The sequence below is a fragment of the Eubalaena glacialis genome, chromosome 4 (genome assembly GCF_028564815.1).
Source record: "Eubalaena glacialis isolate mEubGla1 chromosome 4, mEubGla1.1.hap2.+ XY, whole genome shotgun sequence".
Lineage (NCBI taxonomy): Eukaryota > Metazoa > Chordata > Mammalia > Artiodactyla > Balaenidae > Eubalaena > Eubalaena glacialis.
Genome location: NC_083719.1, coordinates 127,344,935 through 127,367,606, shown reverse-complemented (window position 1 = coordinate 127,367,606; position 22,672 = coordinate 127,344,935). Strand labels below are relative to the sequence as shown.

At 53.9% G+C, this 22,672-nt stretch overlaps 1 protein-coding gene across 1 annotated transcript in view; it reads left to right on the top strand.

Annotated features, from left to right (window-relative positions):
• The window catches only part of CAMK2A (calcium/calmodulin dependent protein kinase II alpha), a 63,211-nt gene extending 41,578 nt beyond the window's left edge, over positions 1-21,633 (top strand). The window contains exons 13-19 of the mRNA XM_061188336.1: positions 1,325-1,365; positions 6,072-6,104; positions 7,062-7,110; positions 13,647-13,722; positions 17,246-17,340; positions 21,077-21,305; positions 21,569-21,633. Of these exons, the coding sequence (XP_061044319.1) occupies positions 1,325-1,365; positions 6,072-6,104; positions 7,062-7,110; positions 13,647-13,722; positions 17,246-17,340; positions 21,077-21,305; positions 21,569-21,572 (527 nt within the window). The 3' untranslated portion in view covers positions 21,573-21,633. The remainder of the gene's footprint in view (positions 1-1,324; positions 1,366-6,071; positions 6,105-7,061; positions 7,111-13,646; positions 13,723-17,245; positions 17,341-21,076; positions 21,306-21,568) is intronic.
• Positions 21,634-22,672: the final 1,039 nt, after the last annotated feature.

Genomic DNA, 22,672 nt, shown 5'->3' with positions numbered 1-22,672 from the left:
CATGAGTTTCCAGCACTTAACAACCAGGAGATTTCAAAGAAAATCCCAGATTTCTGACTTCTCTTGAAAATCAGAATATGTGGCTTCACGGGACCCACAGTCCTGTAATAGTGGGTTGGAGCTGAGAGGGGACTCCTTGGAGGCTTGAGGGGCAAGTCCTCTCCCTGCTGCTGTGCATCCTGGTCTAGCTCACAAAGCCCATGATGATGGCTGGCCATTCCTCTCGGCTTTGGGATCCAGAGGTACTCCCCCGGCCCCACCACTGCCTTGCTTTGCAAGAGGGAAATTTTGCGAGAGGGAAAAGTTGCATGAGAGCCTGAGAGGGGTCATAGGTGGAAATGTGAGGATGACTGGGGAGCTGGACCAGCCATGAGCCCCATCCCTCCAAGCCTCTGGGGCATCAATGTGCAGTACCACCCCTCCTCCCCAGCTCGCTCTCTCCAGGCCACCAGGAAAAGGACTTACAGTGGCTACCATTTACTGAGCATCTACTGCATACACGTCAAGTGCTATGCTAAGCACTTTATAGATACTGTCTGGTTTAACTTAAGGCCATTTGCTTGAGGTTTAAAGCAGCCAGATGTCAGGCTGCACAGGGCTGGGCATTGATGCCATTTCCTGACTGATGCCCTCTCCAAGGGCTCTGACAAGGAGGTGAGAAGGAAGGGAATGGGAAATGACAGGTGGGGCCTCCCTGAGAGCTGTTGCTCTGCTTTTCCCAGCCACCAGGGACACAGCCAGCCCCAGTGTGGGGCTCTGGAGTTTGAGGGTAGGGAGGCCTCTGCAGGGGATGGGTGCTCTGGCAGGGGTGGGCCCCAGAGCGGGGGCATCTGCTTCTTATCACCAGCAAAATGCAGCTTCGCAGCTGTCCAGAGTGAGTAGGCAGGGCTGACACATGACCTCCGCAGCAGCATGGGGCTAAAATTAGAGCGGGCCGGGGCGGGGAGGGAGCATCCAGCCCCGGGCTGGGCAGCCGGGCCTCCGTGTTGGCCGCCACTAGCACGGGTGGTGACCAGGATCTGGAGGGAATCCCCAGACTGAAACAGCAATCCCACGGTCCTGGGACACATTGGGCACCTCCCTCAACCCATGGAGCCAGAGGGTCACACTTGAGATTGCTGAGAACCCAGGCCCACTCCCACCCAGCGGGCCACCGGCAGACCCAGGGCCGCCCAGGAAGGAAGAGGAGTGAGGGGAGGAGGTCTCCCCACGTCGCTGCTCCGGCTCTGTGCCCTCCGCTGCCCGTGGATGTTGCTCTTCCTCGCCCTGTGGGCCCTGGTGCCCTGCCTGGTGTTGGTAACCCTCTACTTTTTCTCCTCTGCAGGCGGGAAGAGTGGAGGAAACAAGAAGAATGATGGTGTGAAGGTAAGTCCCGGCCAGCCCGGCAGGGCCTGCCTCTGACAGCGTTTCCGCCCACAGGGCCCAGCTTGCAGGGCTGGGACAAGAGCCAGGCCTTGCTGATGGTGTTCTGGGCAGATGTGCTCACCCGTGCAGCCTGGCATCCCCAGACCCAGACCTGGGCTTCGGTGCCCACCCTCCCACCAGGATTGGTGGGGGGCAGGTGGGGGAGGGGAGGGTTGAAAGAGGGTGGGAGAGGCAGGTGGCCTGGGGTTGGGGTGGGCATGAGGGCCGGTCAAAGGAGATTTCTGCGGTTCTGGAGGACTGGTGAGTGCGTGGGTGCAAAGAAGGGACAGAGATGTCATGAGGGGTGACCTCCTCCTTCCCGAGTGTAGGCTGGCTGGAATGGGCCCCTGACCCAGTGCACGCCCCAGTCCAGCCTACAAAGCCTGCAGGGGATGGACAGCCAATCCTCTTGGCTTTGACACCCAGAGGTACCCATCCCCATCAAGGCCTGCTGGTTCAGTGCTAAGAATCCCTTCCTCTCCCCGACCCAGGCCTGCCCTGTCCCCACCCCTGATGCCCGAGCTGCTTTCCTCCACACCCCACCGACCCCTCCCTCCCTCCTCTCTCTTCTCCCTCTGCTCTCTGGGGCCTTGTCCCCTACTTTCTGCCTGGTCCCCTACTCTCTGCAGCTCCTTCCTCCCCTGCCACTGGCTCGCCTTGTGGATTCTCCTCTCTTGAGACCCTGCCTTTTTCTGGGCTCAGATCCCTGCCTGGCCAGGGCCCCAGGGCTGAGCTGTGCCCAGGACACTGGAAGGTGTGGGATGCTGTCCAAACACAGCCACCCAGGTGGGCTGGTGGCTTCATGGCTTGGTTTGTAGTGGCATTTAGGGTCTCAGGCCCCTGGCTTTGGTCTGCCAGGGGTTGCATGGGAGGGGATCTGGGCTGTCTGCCTGAGGCCAGGATATGGCCCTCCTCTCTGCTCTTGGCCCTCTGGGGGCTTCAGTTTCCCCATAGGTACAGTGGGAGGGGGGAGGGCTGTGAACTCCATGATTTCCAAGATTTCAACTTTAAAAACAAACAAGAAAAAAATCCTTTTCCCTTCTCATCTTGGGTGCTTGAGGAATATGTAATTAATTTGGTTATCAGTCAAAGCCAGTGGTTTTCAAATGGAACTCCTTGGAGCCCAGAGGTTCTGGGGAGGTACCTCTGGCAGCAGATGGGGAGGGATTGGAAGGGGGAGGCCAAGCAGAGAGGTTTTGGGGCTTCTCACACCCACTTCAGCCAGAACAGCTCCGTGGACCAGCTATCGCAGTGGCTGAGAGAGCCTGGGTGAGCTCATAGCCCATTATTTGAATCTCCTGAGCCCGTGTTTCCTCATTCAAGCAATGGGTGAGCAGGGTCTCCCACCTCCCAGGGCTGTTTGTGAGGATGAACTAAGATACTGTGTATTGAGGACTTAGCACGGTGCTGGCATGCGATACATGCTCATGAGATGCTAGTCAGTAGTATTATCTTTTCTGCTTTATGTGTTGGGCTTTCGGGTAAGATTTCTCTTGAAGTTTGCTCAAGAAAATACTTGGAAAACACAGATCTAAAGCCAGCCCAATTTATAAAGTTAGCACACATCCATCCCAAATGCTGTAATGGAATCCAGAATTCAGTTTTGGCTTACCTGCTGTTTTGGGTTACCCATGAGTCACCCCCCTCCCCTCCCATTTTGAAAGGGTGATGGAGGGATGTGCAACTTGCGGGGGAGGGGGGCAGGCTTGGAGCAGCTGGGGCTCAATCTGGCCCTAGTGTGTAGACACTGGGGGTACTGGGTTCCCTGGGGAAAATCATATTTGGGGGATATGGGGCAGAGGCCACAGGCGCTAGTGGGCTGGGGCCCAGGTAGGTGGAGGAGGAGGGTCTGAGGGAGGGCTACCGCCGTCTGCTTGGCGCTCGGGTGTAGCCCTGGCAAAGCCCTGGTCAGGGCCTCCCTCAGGCTGGGTCATGGGACGAATCTCTAGTCTGACTCCTCTCTGGGCAAGGCCAGGAGGCGGAGGCTGTCTGAGGGCAAGGGCATCTCGTAGCGTGGCGGGGCTCTGGCTGTTCACTGCAGGGCCTTCCAGTGGGCACAGATGAAGAAAGTGCTGCTGCTTCCTGTAGGGCAGGACAGACCCTGAGTGACTTCTCAGGGTGGCCTGGGTGTGGAGGAAGAGACACTCAAAGGCTATTCCTGGCCCGACCCTTTCTCTGCAGCTCAACCTCCTCCCCTTCCTTGGGATGGAGGAGCGGAGACATCCAGCTGGAAGACGGGAGTAACCCAGGGGGATTTGCCCAGGATTTGGGGAGCCCGGCCTGCAAGAGGAGGGAGGTCCATTCATGTTTTTACTATGACTGAAACTGGACCTCAAGTCAAGAAGCCAGGGGTTTGAGCCTGGGACCCACTGTTCCCTCCCTTGGGGACCTGGGCCATCAGTTCCGTCATCTGTAAGAGGAGAAGAGCTGTTTTCAGGGAGGCTGGTGAGAGGCTCCCACCAGGGTGGGCCTGGTGTAGCCGCATCGTGATGCTCCTGTAGCCAACATGTGCTCGGCCAAAGCAGGAAATACAGCTTGGTCCCTAGAGACAAACCACTGATTCCACCTGGGGCTTAACTGAAGAAGCAGTGATCGGTTCCAACGTTGGAGGAAAAACTGGCGGGTTGGAGTTCAAGATATGACACAATACTGTACTTTATGGGCTTTTAAGGGCTTTTCAAGGCTAACTTTGACCATCCTCTGTTTCTACCATCCCTGCCAACCTTAGAACCATGTTCTTCATGTGGTTCTAAGAGATGTGACTCTACTTTTGTTGACAGTTCACTTTTTCAATGAAACTAACATGCTGGTCGGTGTAGGGTTATTATTAGTATCATCATCATTTTGTGATTCAGGAAAATCGAGTCTTTCTATTACCAAGAAGCGATGCCCCCCGTCCCAGCCACTCCTAGGCCTCTACTTTCATGAAGAGGGGCTGACCTCTCCCACCCCTCAACCCCACTCACTGCCCCCTGTTGGTGTCCCATCCGTGCGTCATGACCTCTCTCCCCCATGTCCCATCCTGTCACTGTACGTCCGAATTTGATGCAGTCTCTGCTCTGTGTTCCCTCCTCGTGTCCTGCCTGGAACCTCCTGGGCCTCATGCTGCTCCTCAGGTTTCCGCTGACAGCCGAGCTGTGTGGGCCTGTCCCCTCCAACACACACTGTGCCTGGCCCGGCTCCAGCCAGGAGTGAGGCCAACACTAGGAGGAAAGGGCAGGGAAGGAGGGGCTGGCTGCAGGCTACTGGCTTGCAGGAGTCACACTGCCCGGGCCAGCTGGGGCAGAGGCAGGGGCTGTGAGCACTTACACTGGAAATGCCCAGTGAGCCACCTCCATGCAGAGGCCCTGGATGGAGAGGACAGGATCTAAGGCTCCTGGCACTCAGAGACTCCTGGATCTTGGAGTCAGAAAGCCCAGACTTAGACCTGAGGACCCTTGGAGAATATCCAGTGCCTCCCACTGGCAAAGGCCTACCCGGAGGGCATCTCAAGTCTCCCCTCTGCTCCCCACACAGAGCAGCAAGGGGAGCAGCCTCCTGGCCTCTCAGATGTAAGTGTTTCCAGGATAAGCCTTTGAAGAGCCATCAGGCTGTGGGTACCTGGAGACCTGGACAGAGGAGAGGGCCTGCACTGGGGGTTCCAGCCTCTTCTTTGCTAGTAGCTAGCTGAGCGACCTTGGGTGGATCGCTGCCCGTCTCTGGACCCCAGGTTCTTGTCTGCTCAATGCAAGTGTCAGTCTTGGCCTGTAACCTTCTATGAGTGTGAGTCTTTAAGACTCCAGGCTTAGAGCTGAAAGAAGGAGAAGATAGTCTACATGTTCCTCTCTCCTTCCCTTGGTTCCACAGTTGATAATACAGGGGAAATGACAAATCCCCCCAAAGCTAGAATAGGCTGAATGGCAGGGCCCAAAGACTCGAATTCTGGGCTCAGCTGTGTGTCTGCCTTTGCCTCAGTTTCTCTATCAGCATAAAGGAGCCGAATAGGCCAGTCACTAGGAAGCTGTGAGCACAAGCAAGACTTCTGAGGCCACTTAGAGGAGTGGTTCCCACACCGGTCTCTGCTTTGGAATCACCTGGGGATATTGTTTAAAATAAAGATGCCCAGGCCCCAGCCCAGACCTAGTTATCAAACTCCTTAGAGGGGGCCTGGTTACGTATATTTTGGACAAGTTTCCTGAGTGACTATGACACTCAACCAAACCAGGAGTGGGGTCTTTTCAGCAGAGACACAGGAGGAGTCTAGGAGGAGACATTGGGCCTCATCTCCAGACCCGAGCACCTTTTTGTCCTTCAAGAGCTTTGGGTTCTGGAGGCCTTAGGCACCTGGTATCTGAGACCCAGGATTTGCTTCCTCCATCTGAACTTAGCCTAGGGGGAGCCCTGATCCAAGAGAGGCTTAGCCCGCAGCTTGGTGGTTGGATTGTTGAGACCCAGGCAGCTGTGCACGAGGCCCCAGAACTCCAGGCTGAGAGAGGCCTGGCCCTGCCAGGTCAGCTGCTGCTGGTGGCCCTGACTCCTTGTCCCGATGCCATTGCCGGCAAGGGACCACAGAGGATGACCCCGAGGCCCATCCTCCTTCCAACCCTCCCCTGTTGTTCGTTCCTCTGCTCCCTGCCGTTTTCACGCTGTGTCTTTTCCTGTCCCATCTCTTCTCCTTGTTTTTCCAGAAAAGAAAGTCCAGTTCCAGCGTTCAGTTAATGGTGAGTGTCTGCCGTCTCCCAAACGCCGGTAAATCCTGGGCCTCGAACCCTCGCTCCTGCCTCGCTCCTGCAGGCTGCACTGGGAACCCGGGCGGGGAGAGGGTGCTCAGGGTGTGCTTGGTACGTGTGCCTCGTGTGACAATATGTGTGTTGTGTGTGCGTGTTGTTGGCGTGTTTCTGTTGACACCTCCAACTCCATGACCCAGGCCAGCAGCCTGACGGTAGACCTGAGAACTCCCTCGGATGCGAAGGTTGATTTGAACCCCATCCCACATCCAGCCCATGGCTTCTCGCTTCGCCTTGCCCTCTGCTCTGGAACTCAGATCAGGACTTGGTTTGTGCCAGTTGTGGCCACTGGGGGGCTTGGTTTGGCCGAAGTAGCGGGCGCCGTAGAGGCCCTTCTTGAGCTTCTGTGAGGCTACCCAGGGCCTGCCGGTGGCAGAGGAGCCACCAGCCCCTGCCACTGTCTAGGGGTTCCTGCGGTGGCATGGTGGCCCACGTCCCTCTTCTTCTGATTCCATTGCTGTCTCCCTCAGTTGTGTGGTTTTTCTCCCCCTGAAAAGCCCAGCCTCTGTCACACCGGGCCTCCCCCCGTCTCTCTCTTCCTCTCCTGCCAGTGTGTGTATTCCTTCCCCATCCTGTGGCCACCATGTGCCTCTCTGCCCTCCACACCCCCTCTCTGCTCCCTCAAGCAGACAGGGCTCAGGACCCCCTTCCAGAAAGGCCAGGGCTCTCCATGCATCCACCCCTTCATTCACACCCCCGTCCCCGCCACCAGCCACCTGCTTAGTTGGGCCCGTCCCCTCCTTAGGCTTGGAAGTCTGACAGGGTTTTCAGTGCAGCAACTGGATGGCAGAGCCAATGAGGCTTACGGCAACGGGGCCGCAGCATTCGGCAGACCACACCTCTTCCTGCTTGACAAGCGGGCCTCACCACCTCCCGTGTTCTCTTTGGCAGGAATCTTCAGAGAGCACCAACACCACCATTGAGGATGAAGACACCAAAGGTAGGAGGGGTCTTGCCTGCAGCATCTGGGCCCCCGGGCCTCCTGGCAGGCCCCCTTCACTGACAGTCTCCGGCCTGAAGGGACCCCAAGGCCAACTTTGTGTCCTGTTTCTCTACAAAGAGCCTCGCTTTGGCTCCTTATAGACTGGGTATACAGTGGGGTGCCATTTCCCTATGTAAGGTGCCTGGATGGACTTTTCTCATGGTAGCAGTTATGTGTTGACTTTAACATGTATTAGAAAAAATTAATTTAACATAGTCAAGTCATAAATGTATCATAGTAGTATACATTTTCCTTTTGAAGTGTTTTTGGATTTAAAAAAAAACACAAGTTGATTTTAAAAACTTGAAGTAATAATAGTAAAGGAAGGGAAAGCAAAACTGTATGAATAGGAAATTCAACAACCTGGAATATGGGAAACACTGCCTAAGACCGACCCAAAATGCAGGGGCTACTGTAGCCAGTGGCTAATAGTCTTCACAAGCCCTCAGATGAAAGGGGGCGCAAGACCCCAGATAACGGTGATCTGATAGTAAGAGAGGAAATAATAGCATGGTAATAGGAATAATGGCTGCCTTTTATGGGGTACTTGCTGTGTGCTAGACCTGTTTCAAGTGCTTGATATTCACCTGAGCTTTACAACAAGGTAAGAAGTAGATACTGTGATTAACCCCATTCGACAGCCCAGAAACTCAGGGGTTGAGTAAATTGGCCCAAGGTCCCAGAGCTCATAAAGGGGACAGTTAGGATATGAACCCAGGCAGTGTGGCTCCAGGGCCTGGCTCAGCTGAGGAGGCCTTGGCATGTGGAAAGATGTTTGGAGCTTGGAGGAGGGAGGATGGAGCGCTGACTTCCACCCAGGGGACACCAGATCCTTGGATGAGTTAGTGACATCCTGCTGTTCTGCCTGTACCCAGCCCTTCTTCTTCCCCCAGGACAGGGAGACTGGCAAGGGAGGGGGTTCTCACACTCAGGTGTGTGTCAGAGATGCCTGAAATCTAGAAAAACAGCATTGACCTGGAGAGATCACAGCTGTGCCAGTTGAGATATTTTCAGGAGTTTAGATGATTTGCTTCTAAAAGAATATACAATGATGGGGAAAAGAGCATTTTATTACGTAATAAATATTTTTGCACAATTGCCATTCAGGCTTATTTAAGGCAGTTTTGACACACTAAACGCCGTTGACTGCCTCCTGACTCTGCCACGGTGTTTGGAAGACCAGCCCCACCCTATGTGTGTCCCTCTCCGGTCATTCCCAGCTGGGGCAAAGCAGGGGCAGGAGATGGTCACTCCATCACCATAGCCTGGGGCTAGAGCAAATCAAGCGTCTGTGAAAGCACCAGGGACAACCTTCAAAATGCATTAGCTTGAAGAATTCCCTTGGGATCAGGTCTGCATTCTAAGTCCCTCAAGTATCATTTTTAACCATTCCACTGGCCCTGCTCCAGTGGAATCTGATTCCATAGGTTTGTGGTGGGCCGAGATAGGTTGTTTCTGAGACATTCACCATATTTGAGGCTCATTGTAAGGTGCTGGGATTTTTGAGGAGACTTGTTGTGGCCTCATAATCCTGGTCTCAGAGCAGACAGGGTCTGTGGAGGCAAACTGGCTCTGTGATTCTTCATTGGAGTCCATCTGCTGGGTGACCTTAGACAACTTACTGAACCTCTCTGAGCCTCAGTTTCCTTAACAGTAAAGAGATGATAACAGTATCAAGCTCAGAGGACTGCTGTGCAGATGAAATGAGAGGCTGTGTCTAAAGTGCCTACACAGTGTTTGGCATGTGGCCACTGTTTAATAAATCTTAATTTCTCTTCTTTCAAACTGGAGCTTATGGTTGAATGACAGGAAGCCATATGACGTTTTCTTGGAGCATCAGTTTTACTCAAAGATTATTTTAAGACAAATATTTATATGTTCAACGGACAGAGAAATGTTTGGAATAGAATGTAAAATTTGTGTGCGCTATTAATGTAAAACGTGACCCGTTAAAGACATTTTCCACCTGGGGTAACGGCTCTGGGTTACATCCCCGAGGCCTGACATTTACAATCATTATCCTCTGCTTTAGAGATATCAGGATGGGAACATTTGCGAAGTCTTGAATTTTAGTTCACTTATGCCCCTTTTAAAGAGGGGAGGATGGAACTTCCATGGCGGTCCAGTGGTTAAGACTGCGCTTCCACTGCAGGGGGCATGGGTTTGATCCCTGGTCGGGGAGCTAAGATCCCACATGCTGTGCAGCATGGTCAAAAAAATAAAATTTAATTTAAAAATAAAATAAAATAAAGAGGGGAGGCTGAGGCCTAGAGAAGAGAAAGGGCATGTCAATGTTATTAATGGTAAAACTGGGACCCCGTTCCCTGCCTCAGTTTCCACACATGTAAAAGGCCATGTCTGATGGAAGAGATGCTGGCCCAGCCAGGAGCTTCTCCCCCTGTTTGGCAGGAGAGAGGAGCTCTGTGCCTCCCCCAGCTTCTCCAGGCCTCAGAGAAAGTTTCCAGAGAACCATTTTCTGGTGTTAATTTGTTAAGTCTTCTTACTAAGTGAGAATAGCAGCTGGTGGGGTGGATTCTGACCTAACATTAAAGTTAATTAGAAATGTCATCCTCCAGGGAACATTTTCCCCTCAGCAAAGAAAGGGACATTAATATTTCACAGCCCCTCAGGCTTAATACACAGGCCTCTCACCCTCTGAGCTGCATGGGGTTCTGCCAGACTTCCTCCCCACCGCCCTATCTCCTCCTGGTCAGCTCCTTGAAAATTCAATTTCCTCTCCAACCCAAAGAGCTGCCTTAGAATCTGGGCAGAGACATTCTGGGAAATATCAGTCAGGAATGCTGATCCCATCTCAGCCTCCTCATACTGTGTGACCTTGAGAGAGTGCCTTAACCTCTCTGGAGCTTCAGCTTTCCCATCTATAGCGGAGCCCTCCTGGTTGTCTGGGTGAACACCTGGCAGATGAGAAGTGCCAGAGGGTGCTACTGAGCAGCTGCTAGATGAATCTTTCGTATAGCAATAGGTCTGCCAAGGGCATGGGAGGGGCTCAGAACCAGAGTGAATTTCTCCAGATTTAAGGAGCACCAGACCCCCAGATCTTTGGTCCCAGAGAATGAAGCTAGGGAGAGGCCTGCCTGCTAGGCTTCAATTGTTGGCAAATTTGGTGTCCTGAGTGGCTGGAGGCCAAGTTAGGCACTGTCTCAGGCTGCATTAATAGAGGTGTAGTGTCCAGAATCGGGGAGGGGATAGAGAGTGCTACCCTAGACCAGATATTCTGCAATATTCAAGCCACATCAGGGATTGTGTGCTCACACTCAGAGAGGCAACTAAACAGCTTAAGTGCCCTCGAAAATAGATGGCCAGCTTGAGCCAGATCCTGCAAACCACATGTGGGAGGCCTTCAGCCCTGAGAAGAAAAGACTGGTGGGGGAAGGCACAGAGTCTGGAGAAGCAGGTACACACTGAAGGATCCCATAAGGCAGACCAGAACTATAACTAGGGGCTTTTAGGGGGAGATTGCAACTTGAAAGAAGGAGGTGGATGCAAATGGCAAAAGCTGTCCAGCAGTGCGGTGGCCTACCCGGCAGGCTGCAAGCCCCAAAGTTCCAACCAAAACTGAACCATCATATATCAGGCTGCTGGGAAGTGTCCCTGCCCGGGCTAGAGGCTAGAGACTGTCCTCAGGGAGAACTTCCAATTCAGAGCTTTCCAGTGATGATAATCACAGCGCTTGCTCATGGAGTGCCAGGCACCGCTCTCAGTGCTTTACATAATGCATCATTATTTACATAAGTGAGTTGATATAAAGGGCTTGGAACAGTAGCTGGTTCTGAGTGAGGACCATATGTGTGTTAGTTATTTTTATTGATATATTCTTAACTCAATCCTCAGAACCACCCTATGAGGTAAGTACTATTAGTAGCTCCATTATACATACGGGAAACTGAGGTAGGAGGAAGTATCTTGCCCAAGGGCACACAGTTACTAAGTAGCAGAGCCAGGATCCAAACTCAGGGGGTCTGGCTCCAGAATCCATGCCCTTGACCACTTGACTAGCCTCTCTGAGACGGTGGTGAGAAGCGGCCCACGGGAGACAGAGCGTTAAGCACCGGCTCGTGGAATGCCAAGTGGGAAGGGTTCTTAAAGCCGTGGATGGTTCTTAAAGCATGTGGATTCGCTCTGGATCATCACCCTGATTTCACGTGGGAGCAGCTGGAACGAGGTGTCTCCTGGTGGAGGTGGGTTTCTCCCCATCCTCAATCCCCAGCTTCCATGAAGGAGGGCAGAGTTGACCAGGATGCCGGGCTGTTGGGCTCCTAGGGACAGAGGCCACAAGGCAACTTGGGCAATTCCAGGGAACAGGGCAAAGCCAGCAGCCCCGGACCCTGATTTGGTCCATCCGCTCGTTCTTTCATTCAAGCTGCCTCCGTCTCAGCCCCAGGCAAGACCCCAGAGTCACCCGGCTGACCTCATGGTCTAAGACAGACCCGTTCCCAGCCCTGGTGATTCTTCGCAGAGCCAGGAGATAAAGAATTAGTGGCTCACTGTGGTGACTGACACTGGAGATGGTAACTTCAGTGATGTTACGTCTACTGAGCACCCACCACATGCCAAGAGCTGCGCTGGGCACCGGGCCCTGCCCTGAGGGGCAGGTGATGGGGGGAGAGGGAGATGGGCTTTGGAGCTGCACAGTCTGCTCAGGGCGGTTGGTCCACTGGAGCAGACTATTTCACCTGTCGCCTCCACGGTGACTGGAGCTTGTCTCTGACCAGGAAGTGAGAACCACATGAAATTGTGCTGGGAGGCTTCAAAGATTCGCGGCTTGAGCGCTGGCGCAGTCACTCACTCCATAACGAATGCCTGGCCAGGCCTGCTCCAGGCTCCAGGGATCAGCGAGCCTCCATGGAGCTCATATTTGAGCTGGGGAAGAGACAAGCATGTGGGCCCAACACGTCACGGAACGCGTTGGAGCTCCTGGGTCCTGTGGAAAACGCCCTGGGCTGGGAGCCAAACTCTGCACCCAAAATGTTCTATGTCCTTGGGCAAGTCACACCCCTTACCAAGCTTCTGTTTCCCCAATGTTGGATAAGGAGGCTGAGTCCCTGGTCCCCAAGAGTTCTTGCGGCCTGGGTGTCCTGTGATTCTTTGTCCTCTGGGCCTGAGGTGAGCTCCCCAGTGTGGGGGGGGATGGGATGGCACCTGCAGTTGGTGAGGAAAGGGGCAGGGACAAGGCCTCCTCTAGGAGCCGTCTCCCTCCCATGCTCCCTGCCTGAGAAACGGGCAACATGTCTACCCATCTCACCTGAGGCTGCTCCAGCAGGCCAGCTCACTGACCGGCTTGGAGGTTAAGCTTGAGCCTGGGGGAGGAAGGGAAGCAGGCCTGGCCCTGGGAAACCGCCTGAGGCTTCTGGGAGGATAGCCCTGCTGGGAGCCAGAACATTTGGCTTCAAATTCCTTCATTGCTGAGGCTCGGCCTCCTCATGTGTCAGATGGGGGGAAACTGGCCTTGCCTCCCCCTACCCCCCAGGCTGTGCGGAGCAGATGCAGTAATGAGTGTGGGAGGATACAGAAGGCGGCACTTACAGTGTGTACCTACTATGTGCCAGGCTCTGGTCCAAGTGCCTCAGGCACATCATCTCATCCCATGCTCATAACAACTCCGGGACGAGGGCATTGTCATCTCTATACGACGGACCAGAAAACAACCTTGTGCCCCACGGTTGCACAGCTTGTAAAGACCTGGGCTGGGATTTAGAAGAAGCCTGTCTGGTACTGAAGGCTGGGTTCTTTACACAACTTGTTCAGCACTGAACGTATGAGAGGTGATGGTGTCCCCATTTTACAGATGGGAAAACCGGGGCTCAGAACATCACACACCTAATAAGAAAACTGATGTATAATCCTCTACCAGGAAGACAGCAGCTGTTCGTGGTGTTTCAGTGGCGGACAGGGGAGGCCAGGTGTCAGCAACTGGGATTCATTCTGCCTAGAAAGTTCTGGAAGGCTCAGCGTCTGATTCCTATAGGCACCCAAATGGAACAAAAACTGACTCAGACCTAAGGGATGAGTAAGCCCTAAGCCCTTCCTTAGTGGCCCCAGTTTGGACCATGCGGGAGCCCCTGGTTTGTGGCTGCTGGTGACAACCTCCACAGGTGACCTTGCTTGGATTCAGGTGGCAAAACAAGGTAATGGAGAAGCATATTTTGGAATCAAGACCTGGGTTCAAATCAGGCCTAGAGCCAGAATCATGCATGCTGTTTGGAGGCAGAGGCTGCCAACTAAGACACTGGCTCTGCCCATTGTAGTTGAGGGAACTTTCACACTTTTTCACCTTTCTGGGCCTCAGTTTCTTCTTCCATGAAATGGGAGTAATGATACCCAGGGACAGTGTGAGGATAAACGAGACAATCTCTCTGAGGCCCTCAGGTGCCAGGACAGGGTCTGGTGCATGTTAGGGGCTCAGGAAACTGTGGTTGGTGCTGCATCCCAATCACTATCGCTATTATTTCTCTGTGTTCCCTCCTGCCTTACAGTGCGGAAACAAGAAATTATAAAAGTGACAGAACAGCTGATTGAAGCCATAAGCAATGGAGATTTTGAGTCCTACACGTGAGTCGGCTGGGTCCATTCTGCATGTCCCGCCTGGATTGTTGATCAGGGGTTGCTGATGGCTACCTTTAGGGGTCCTTGTCTCTGACCCTCATTTACTCACTTTGCATGTGCTGTGAATCAGGCTGAACTCATATTTCTGGTTTGCCTTCAGACTTTACGCTCTCATTAAGCTTTCTGTTCACAATACTTGTCTATATCTCAGTCCTGCTCCTATCTTGTTCCCCAGGAGGAACTCCAACAAAACTCTTTTGCTTCCCCAAGGACAGAGCGGGTGGGTCTCCACCACAACATGGGCCTCCTCAGGAGATGAGCTGGGAAGGAGGGGAAGGAAGCAGGCCCCTCCCCAGTCCTGCCACATGGGCCTGGGGCCTCACCCTGGACCTCCTCTGACCTCAGATGGGCAGGAGCAGGCAGGAACCCATAGGGTTTGTACCTCCAGTGAGTAGGGGTGAGCAAAAGAACCTCCAGAAGGAATCTTAAATCCTCTGGGGATAAGGCAGAGTGCACAAAAATAGCATGATATGAAACAGGTGGTATGAGACATCCCCTACACACCTGATCAGCTGTTGGAGGGGCAGCTGTGTGCAAAGGCTGGGCTGGAGCGCCCCCTGGTGGCCACCCTCAGCCTTGCTGGTCTGGCCCGGAAGCAGGCCTTCCGCTGGCCCACAGGAGAGCCAGGATTCTGGGCTGAGGCCTCAACATCTTGGCCAGAGCTAACAAGGCCTGGGCCTGAAGACCCCACATATGCTTTTTGGTGGACAAAAGCTGCCAACTAAGGGCAGAATGACCTTTGCCTATTGGGTTCAGGTGAGATGGGAATAACTGGGCTGGGCTTTGCTCCTCGGGCAGCCTGATCTTGGTTACCACTATGTCCAGGAGCTGAAGTTTGTCTCTCAAAGGCTTGGCAGTCCAGGCACATCCTAACTGTGGGAGGGTTTCAGCAGCAGCGGGTGGCAAAGCCCCAGCCATCTACTGATTATCTCTGGAGGAACAAGGATCTTGGAAGATGCAGGTGTGAGACGGAGGCCACTTGTACATGTGAGTGTGATGCACTTGCCCACACATGCACGTCTGTGACTGCGTGCACAAGGGGTGTGTACGGGTGTGTGTGCACGTGTGCCCCTGAGGGTTGCATAAAAGCATGGAAATGCACTGTTGAATGGGTTTTGCATCCGGTCCTAGAAAGAATTAAGTCAGCAATGGGAGAGCCCAAGCGTGGCTCTGGAAGGACACAGCCAGGGAGAGAGGGAAAGAGAAGTGGCTCCTATGGACCCCAAGCCTCTCACCTCTGTGATGTCACTTCCTCTGGCATCTGCAGCCCAATCTAGGTTCTGACCACTTGCCATGACCTCTGGGGCATATGGCGCTGAGTCTGGCCCTGCGTCACCCTGGATAAGCCCCTTCGTCTCACTGAGCCTCAGTTTCCCTACACGTACAATGGAATTGGAGCAGAGGGTCTCTGAGTCCCTTCAGAGGCAGGGACACCCAGAGACCCTCTGGAGAAGGGCTCCTCTTGGCCAGGGGCTGCTTAGTCTTCCAGACGGTCAGGGCTCAGACCCCCAGCCTTAGAGGATTCTGGATCTGGAAGGGTCCCGAGCATCCCATACGGTCTGAGCACAACCCCCCAGCTCCTGGCTGAGTGACCTGAGTGACCCCCCAGCTCCTGGCTGAGTGACCTGAGTGACCCCCCAGCTCCTGGCTGAGTGACCTGAGTGACCCCCCTGCTCCTGGCTGAGTGACCTGAGTGACCCCCCAGCTCCTGGCTGAGTGACCTGAGTGACCCCCCAGCTCCTGGCTGAGTGACCTGAGTGACCCCCCAGCTCCTGGCTGAGTGACCTGAGTGACCCCCCAGCTCCTGGCTGAGTGACCTGAGTGACCCCCCAGCTCCTGGCTGAGTGACCTGAGTGACCCCCCAGCTCCTGGCTGAGTGACCTGAGTGACCCCCCAGCTCCTGGCTGAGTGACCTGAGTGACCCCCCAGCTCCTGGCTGAGTGACCTGAGTGACCCCCCAGCTCCTGGCTGAGTGACCTGAGTGACCCCCCAGCTCCTGGCTGAGTGACCTGAGTGACCCCCCAGCTCCTGGCTGAGTGACCTGAGTGACCCCCCAGCTCCTGGCTGAGTGACCTGAGTGACCCCCCAGCTCCTGGCTGAGTGACCTGAGTGACCCCCCAGCTCCTGGCTGAGTGACCTGAGTGACCCCCCAGCTCCTGGCTGAGTGACCTGAGTGACCCCCCAGCTCCTGGCTGAGTGACCTGAGTGACCCCCCAGCTCCTGGCTGAGTGACCTGAGTGACCCCCCAGCTCCTGGCTGAGTGACCTGAGTGACCCCCCAGCTCCTGGCTGAGTGACCTGAGTGACCCCCCAGCTCCTGGCTGAGTGACCTGAGTGACCCCCCAGCTCCTGGCTGAGTGACCTGAGTGACCCCCCAGCTCCTGGCTGAGTGACCTGAGTGACCCCCCAGCTCCTGGCTGAGTGACCTGAGTGACCCCCCAGCTCCTGGCTGATCCATCTGGAGAATCTGAGGTCCTGAGTGGAGAAGCGAGTTGTCTGGAGTCACAGAGACAGGGCAGTCAGGGCAGAGCAAGGGCAGAGCGCCCTGCACTCCCCACGGCATCCAGCTCAGACGATGCTGGCCCAATGCCCTCCTCCACTGTCTTCAGTCCCTCCCTGTGTCAGGATCTTTGCTTGACCTGGGGTGCTTCCTGTCCCTGGCTTCATTGTCATCATCACAGGGGTCCATGTTGTGTTACAGAAGATCCCAGAGACCTAGGGGTGGGGGAGACAGTTTTTTCCTTCTTCCGGCTGGCTGTCAGGGTCTCCCAGAAAACAGACCTGCGTGGGAGCACTGAGCCGAAAATGCAGAGCAGTGGGCCTCCTCGGCCATGCCCTGTGCTCCTTCCTCCCAGGCGTCACTTCTTGGAATGCTGTTTTCCTCATCTTACAAAAGAGGAAAGTGTGGCTCACCAGGAGGGCTGCTGCCAACAACAGGGCAACTTTGTTTAAAGTAGCAAAACGCACTCCCTCCAGGGACACACCTGCTTGGTGAACAGAAGTTGCTTCACTTTAGTGAAGGAAAATGTCTCCCCGCCCAAGGAAGACCATTTAGGAAAAGCCCTCTCTGGATGGATCTGCTGCCCTGGGCGGGGGATGTAATTTGGAGAGGAGTGTACAGGCTGAATTATCCCCACCGGCGCCTTGGGGCAGTGCACAATGCACGACATTCATGGTGCTCTTGCTTAGAGAGGTTAAGCCCCTTGCTGGGGGTCTCATAACCTGTAAGTGGCAGGGCCACGACCTGGACCCAGGCTTCCCAGTTCTCAGTGGCACTAGCCAGTCAGCAATGCCCCACACTGTAACTGGACCAGCCCTGTCCCATCCGCCAACCTCACTGATCCTGTGAGGTGGGTGCAGTCACTTTTATTTCACAGGCTTGCCTTCCCGGGGTCCAGGCCCCTGGAATTTAGAGGGAGGCGCCCGAGAGGCCACCCTAGCCCATCTTTCCTCTGACTTCCTCCCCCCAGGAAGATGTGTGACCCCGGGATGACAGCCTTCGAACCCGAGGCCCTAGGGAACCTGGTCGAGGGCCTGGACTTCCATCGATTCTATTTTGAAAACCGTGAGCAATCCCTTCCCTCTGGGCTGCCTGTTGTCTGCTCTTTTCCGTGTCCTGCCAGATGGCACAGCAGGGTGAAGGGCAGGGTGAGGGGCAGCTCAGGAGGCAGCGAAGAGGAAGGTCCTGTGTGGACAGGGGTTGGTACCATCTTGGCTCCCTCTCCTAACCCTGGACCGTCCGACCCCAGTGGCTGCGGATGGGGACTTGGGATAAGCGTGACAAGCCCTCCCAGCCCTCCCCTGCCCATGACTCTGGTAGGGCCTGGGGAAGACCTTTCTTCCCTTTCTACAGATAAAGGAGCCTTCCCACCAGGGCACACCCCTAAGTTACAGTCATCTGAATGCCTGCAGCCACCCCAGCTGCCCAGCTGGTCGCAAGCTGGTGCATGGGTTGTTGCTGTGCAGGTGCCCCCGTGGGTGGGCAGTCTGGGGAAGGAGAGGACCAAGCTCACACTGCTGTGCCCTGCCTGTTTGTCTAGGTCTCTGTCCGCATGTCTGTCCTTCCCGGGCCTCTCCTTCGCAGGAGAGACCCTGGCAGCTTTGCAACCCGGGGCTGTCAGGGGGCTGAGGCTGGGCCTGACCTAGGGCGCTTTCTGCCTGTGTCTGTGTCTCACCTTGGCCAGGGGTCAGACAGGGACGAACCAAAGCACACGCAGGTTAGACTCCTGCAGCTCAGGACCCGGAGGGAGGCCCTGAGAAGTGGCACATCCAGGGTCCCCCAGAGGGAAGGCACGTACCACCAAGGCTATGCTAGGTGATTTCCGGTGCGTGTGGACACCAGTTGAAACAGCATTGGTTCACACAGTGAGAAAGTTTGTCCCTTTCTAAATTCTCTTTCAGTACATCCGGCTCCGCCAAGAGGAAAGGCTCAGTTTAACGCTAGTCTGTCTTAAGCACCGAATGCTTTCTAACTCACCTCATTATCAAAAAGAGAGTGGTCTCAGGCTCAGATCCCTTGCAGGCAAGAGCATGGAGCTAGGATTACATAACTTGATTTCATTTTAACTGGACTTATTATTAAAATTGTATTCTATGAGACTGGTTATTCATTAATGATTGTACTAGAAAGTTTTCTTTTAAAATAAATTCATATAAATTAATAAAGTGAATCAATTTAAGGAAATATTTTCATAAAGTTAAGTACAGGTAGATGGTAAAAAAAATAAAGGTGGTACTTAAGCAACTGAAGTTGGATCTAGTCCAACTCTTCATTGTACAGAGGTCCAGAGAAGGGAATGACTTGTCCAAAGGAACCCAGAAAGTTGGTGGCAGAACCCGGTCCTGATTCTCTCCAGTGCCTCCTTCCTTCCCCGTGCTCCCCCTCACCCGGGCATTAGTGTCCCCTAGATGGACACTCCTCTCCCGCCTGCATGCAGTCTGATGGAATCTTGTAGAGTACGAGGGCTTAAGAGCATCCCCAAAAAGCCGTGAAGAAGGAAGTTGCATTTTCCTTTGACAAATCAAACTCTGATTTTCTAAGGCTAGCAATGGAGATAGAGTGTGAGGAGAGGTGGCTGGACCCCACCGTCCCCATCACCCTGGAGCTCCCTAGCTGATCACCATGGCCACCTCTATACTCGTCTGTCCTGGGGTGGGGTGGGGGCACTGGTTCCCCAGAGAATTCCACAATCCCCACAGAGCAGAGCAGAGACCAGGCTGAACTGGCTCTGAAGACTGAGGGATGGCAAAAGGGAAAAAAAACACAGATGGCTGTGCTAGCCCTTGGTCTGCATCCTGGCAGCAAGCCCCATCACAGCACCAGCCCCCTGGACTCTGGGCTTGGACACCTGGTCACATCAAAGGACCCACAAGACCAAGACTCAGAGTAACTGCCTGCCCTGGGGAAAGTCCCACCCTCCTACCTGCTTTTTCCTGCTGGAGGACCTGGCCCTTTCTCCCATTCTATCCATGAGGGTAGAAAATGGAAGCCTAGAGTCTGTTCAAAAGATACCACATTAGGGTGGCCATTGCTTTACAAATGACCCTCAGGACTCTAGCCCTGGCAGACAACAGTAAGGCCCAGTGCCCTCAACAATGCTAAGCTCTGTTTGTCCCTTTGGAGATTGTTCTAGATTGTCCTAATTTAGACCCACCTCGAGACTGACTTCTTTTAGGTTCTACTGCATTTCTTTCAGAAACTGGCCTAGCTTTGGACAAGTCCGATTGCTTCTCTGGACCTCAGTTTCCAGGTCTGCTAAATGGATGCATTGAACTAGACGGTGTTGAGTGCCTCCAGCCCCAGATGCTGTCAAGGCTGCTTATGGAGGCCTCCTTGCATTTTGTGGGAGGGCCATGGAGTGACCTCTGACCTTGAGGTCACCCCCAAGCCTATAACACAAAAGCTCTGCACTCTCTCTGGCCAAGAGCCCAGAACTGTAAAAGTCTCTTAGACAGCATATCTAAGGCTCAGTGATTTTGAGTCATTTATCCAAAGCCTGGATATAGTGTGATTGTAATATTTAGCGGTGGATACTATTGGATGCTTTCTGAAGTCCTGGAAAAAAATTTTTTTTTAATATTTTTCAGGAAATCAGTGGCTCACAAACCTGTCTGGGCATCAGAGTCAGAGGATGGGGGAGGGAGAGGGAGCTTTTTAGTATTATAGATTCCTGAACTGGCAGTCTATATTTTAAATCAGCTCTCCATGGATTCGGATACATTCGGGCTACACTAAGGAATGGCATGAGGGTTCCTCTGAAGCCCAAGGTCCTGGTGATCCCTGTCCAGACCCTCCCTAGGTCATTGTCTTTCTGTACTTTTGTTTTCTATCTTGATGAAAACATTGAGAGTTCCTAGAACCAAGATGATGATGATGATGATAGTGATGATGATGATAATAATAATAGTAATATTTCACATAGAGAGAGCTGGTTTCTGGTACTTTTGTCAGTTCTATCATGATTACAAGAGCTATGCATTGCCCTCTAACTCTGAAAAGTTCCATGACTTCACCCCGTCAGCACCAGCACCATCCTTATAATTCCAAGATTCTAAGATTAGACAATTTTAATATTCTTCAGGTTTCCATCATTCTACATGTTGAGAATAGAGGTGGCAAATGAGGGACCCACAAGCCATAGCTGGACTACACATGTTTCATGTGGTCTGTATGATGTTTTAAATTTGAATTTGATGCCAATAATTAAAAATGAGGCATTCGACATAAAAATCCAGATTTCTAGATTCTCTTGAAAAATCAGGTGTGGCAACATGGGTCCCACTTACATAGCAAACACCAGGGAAGCTGTGTGCAGGGCACCTCCATAGAAGGGACATGGTGCCCTATTCACCACAGTCTCCATCACTCCCTATTGTCCCCCTGACCCAGAGACAAAGGGTCCGTTGTCATTTAGCATCTTATACCCAGTTCAGCCTCCTTGTTTATGTACTCTCCTGGCCTCTACAGGGATCTGGGTTGAGTCTCTGGTATAAGCTCACCTGATTCTCCATTCACCTGCGTGTCTGAGATACTATGAGTCGAAAATTCCATTCCCCTGCATTTGAAGAATTCAGCTTGTCTTGAAGTCCACTGTATCTCAGCTGGGATATGAGCTTGTCATCTACAAGTTCTGCTTTGACTCCCAGGGAGCTGAGCCCTGTCACAGAGCCCCACTCTTCGGGAAGCGAGGCAGGCAGAGGTGCCTCTGCCGAGAGGGTTGCTGAGAATTGGGGAAGTGAAGGAAGCGAGGCAGGAGACCCCCAGGTGCGACCCCTCTGCCCCCTCCCATCCCCGCCTGCAGTGTGGTCCCGGAACAGCAAGCCTGTGCACACCACCATCCTGAATCCCCACATTCACCTGATGGGTGACGAGGCGGCCTGCATCGCCTACATCCGCATCACGCAGTACCTGGATGCGGGCGGCATCCCCCGCACGGCCCAGTCGGAAGAGACCCGCGTCTGGCACCGCCGGGATGGCAAATGGCAGATTGTCCACTTCCACAGATCTGGGGCGCCCTCCGTCCTGCCCCAGTAAGAGCCCCTCCTTCCTGCCATCTGTCATTCAGGACAATCTAATGGAACGGGTGTGGTGCCGGTCTGGAGATGGTACACGTTGGGGAACCCGGCGGCTGGGAAGACCACAGGGAGGAGATCAGGCCTGGAGGTCCCAGGGGGTGAGGGGGAAGAGCTGGGGGGACCCACAGGAGGCAGCTTGAACTCCATGCAAGGAGGTGGGCAGGGGGGTTGCCCTCAGAAGCACCCACGTTACGCACCGCACATACCATGTCTTTCAGCTGAAGGACCAGGCTGGGGGCACTGTACCGCAGAGATCCACCGTTCGTCCGTGGAATGTGGCTGCTGGTTCTCCCACTTGGATTTTGCTGGAATTCCCCCAATCACATCATCCCATCACCACCACCATCACCGTCACCTTCATACCTGTGTCAAGAAAACCTGCCTGTTCGCAAAAGCCATCATGACTTCAGAGCAAATGGCGACATCTCCCCATCACCACCCGTCCCCTGCCAGGGCAGGGCTTCCTCAGGCCCACGTGCCCTGGGTGCTGGACCCGAGGACCACCCCCCCGCCGCCGCCAGCTGTCATTGGCCTGGTGTTGCCTTGGCCGTAAGCCACAGTGCCCAGCTGTGTATTCATCCAGGGGCTGGGGAGGAGGGGCGGAGCTGGGAGGAATGTGGCATCCGCCAGGTCCTCTCCCTGATCTCGCCTCTTCCGGGGTCCTCTAGGGAAGGGCAGAAGAATGCCCAGTCCCCCGAGCCAACCTCCCCCAGGTGAGAGGGGGAGAGAGGAGCAGATGCCAGGAGCCTCCCGCCTCAAACTGCCTTCCTAACTCTTCTCCCATCCTGTCCTGCCCTCCTGCTCTCCAGCCGACCCTCCTCCCTCAGTGTGGGGAGCGCGATCCTCTCAGGGTTCCCCCACTTCTTTCCTTCCTCCTTCTGCTGATGTTTACTTCCAACACTAACTGCCCATTCCACCCTTCCATCAGGCCCTGAGAATTCCAGCTTCATCACATCCAAGGGAGAGAATCTGATTGCTTTTGGGGGGCAAAAGAAAACAGCGTTTAGGTATCACTTCTACTTGGACCGCATGCCTTTTTATAGCCAAATTTCTGTGTGTTTCATAAATGGATTTTGCGTTAATGGATATTTATGTAATAACTAGACCTCTCAAATTGGTGAGAAGGGCTGGGTTGGGAAGGGAGGTGGGAAGAGGGCTGAGGGGTATTTTTTTCTGTTCTTGGTCTTTTTTTTTTTTTTTTTTTGGTCATCGCTGAGATGGACTTTGTCACTTGTGGTTATCTGGGGCTGAGATGGACTCAGCCCCCGCGGAAAGGATCTCTCTGACATTTCAGTCCCCAGTTCCCTTGCGGACTGGAGAAG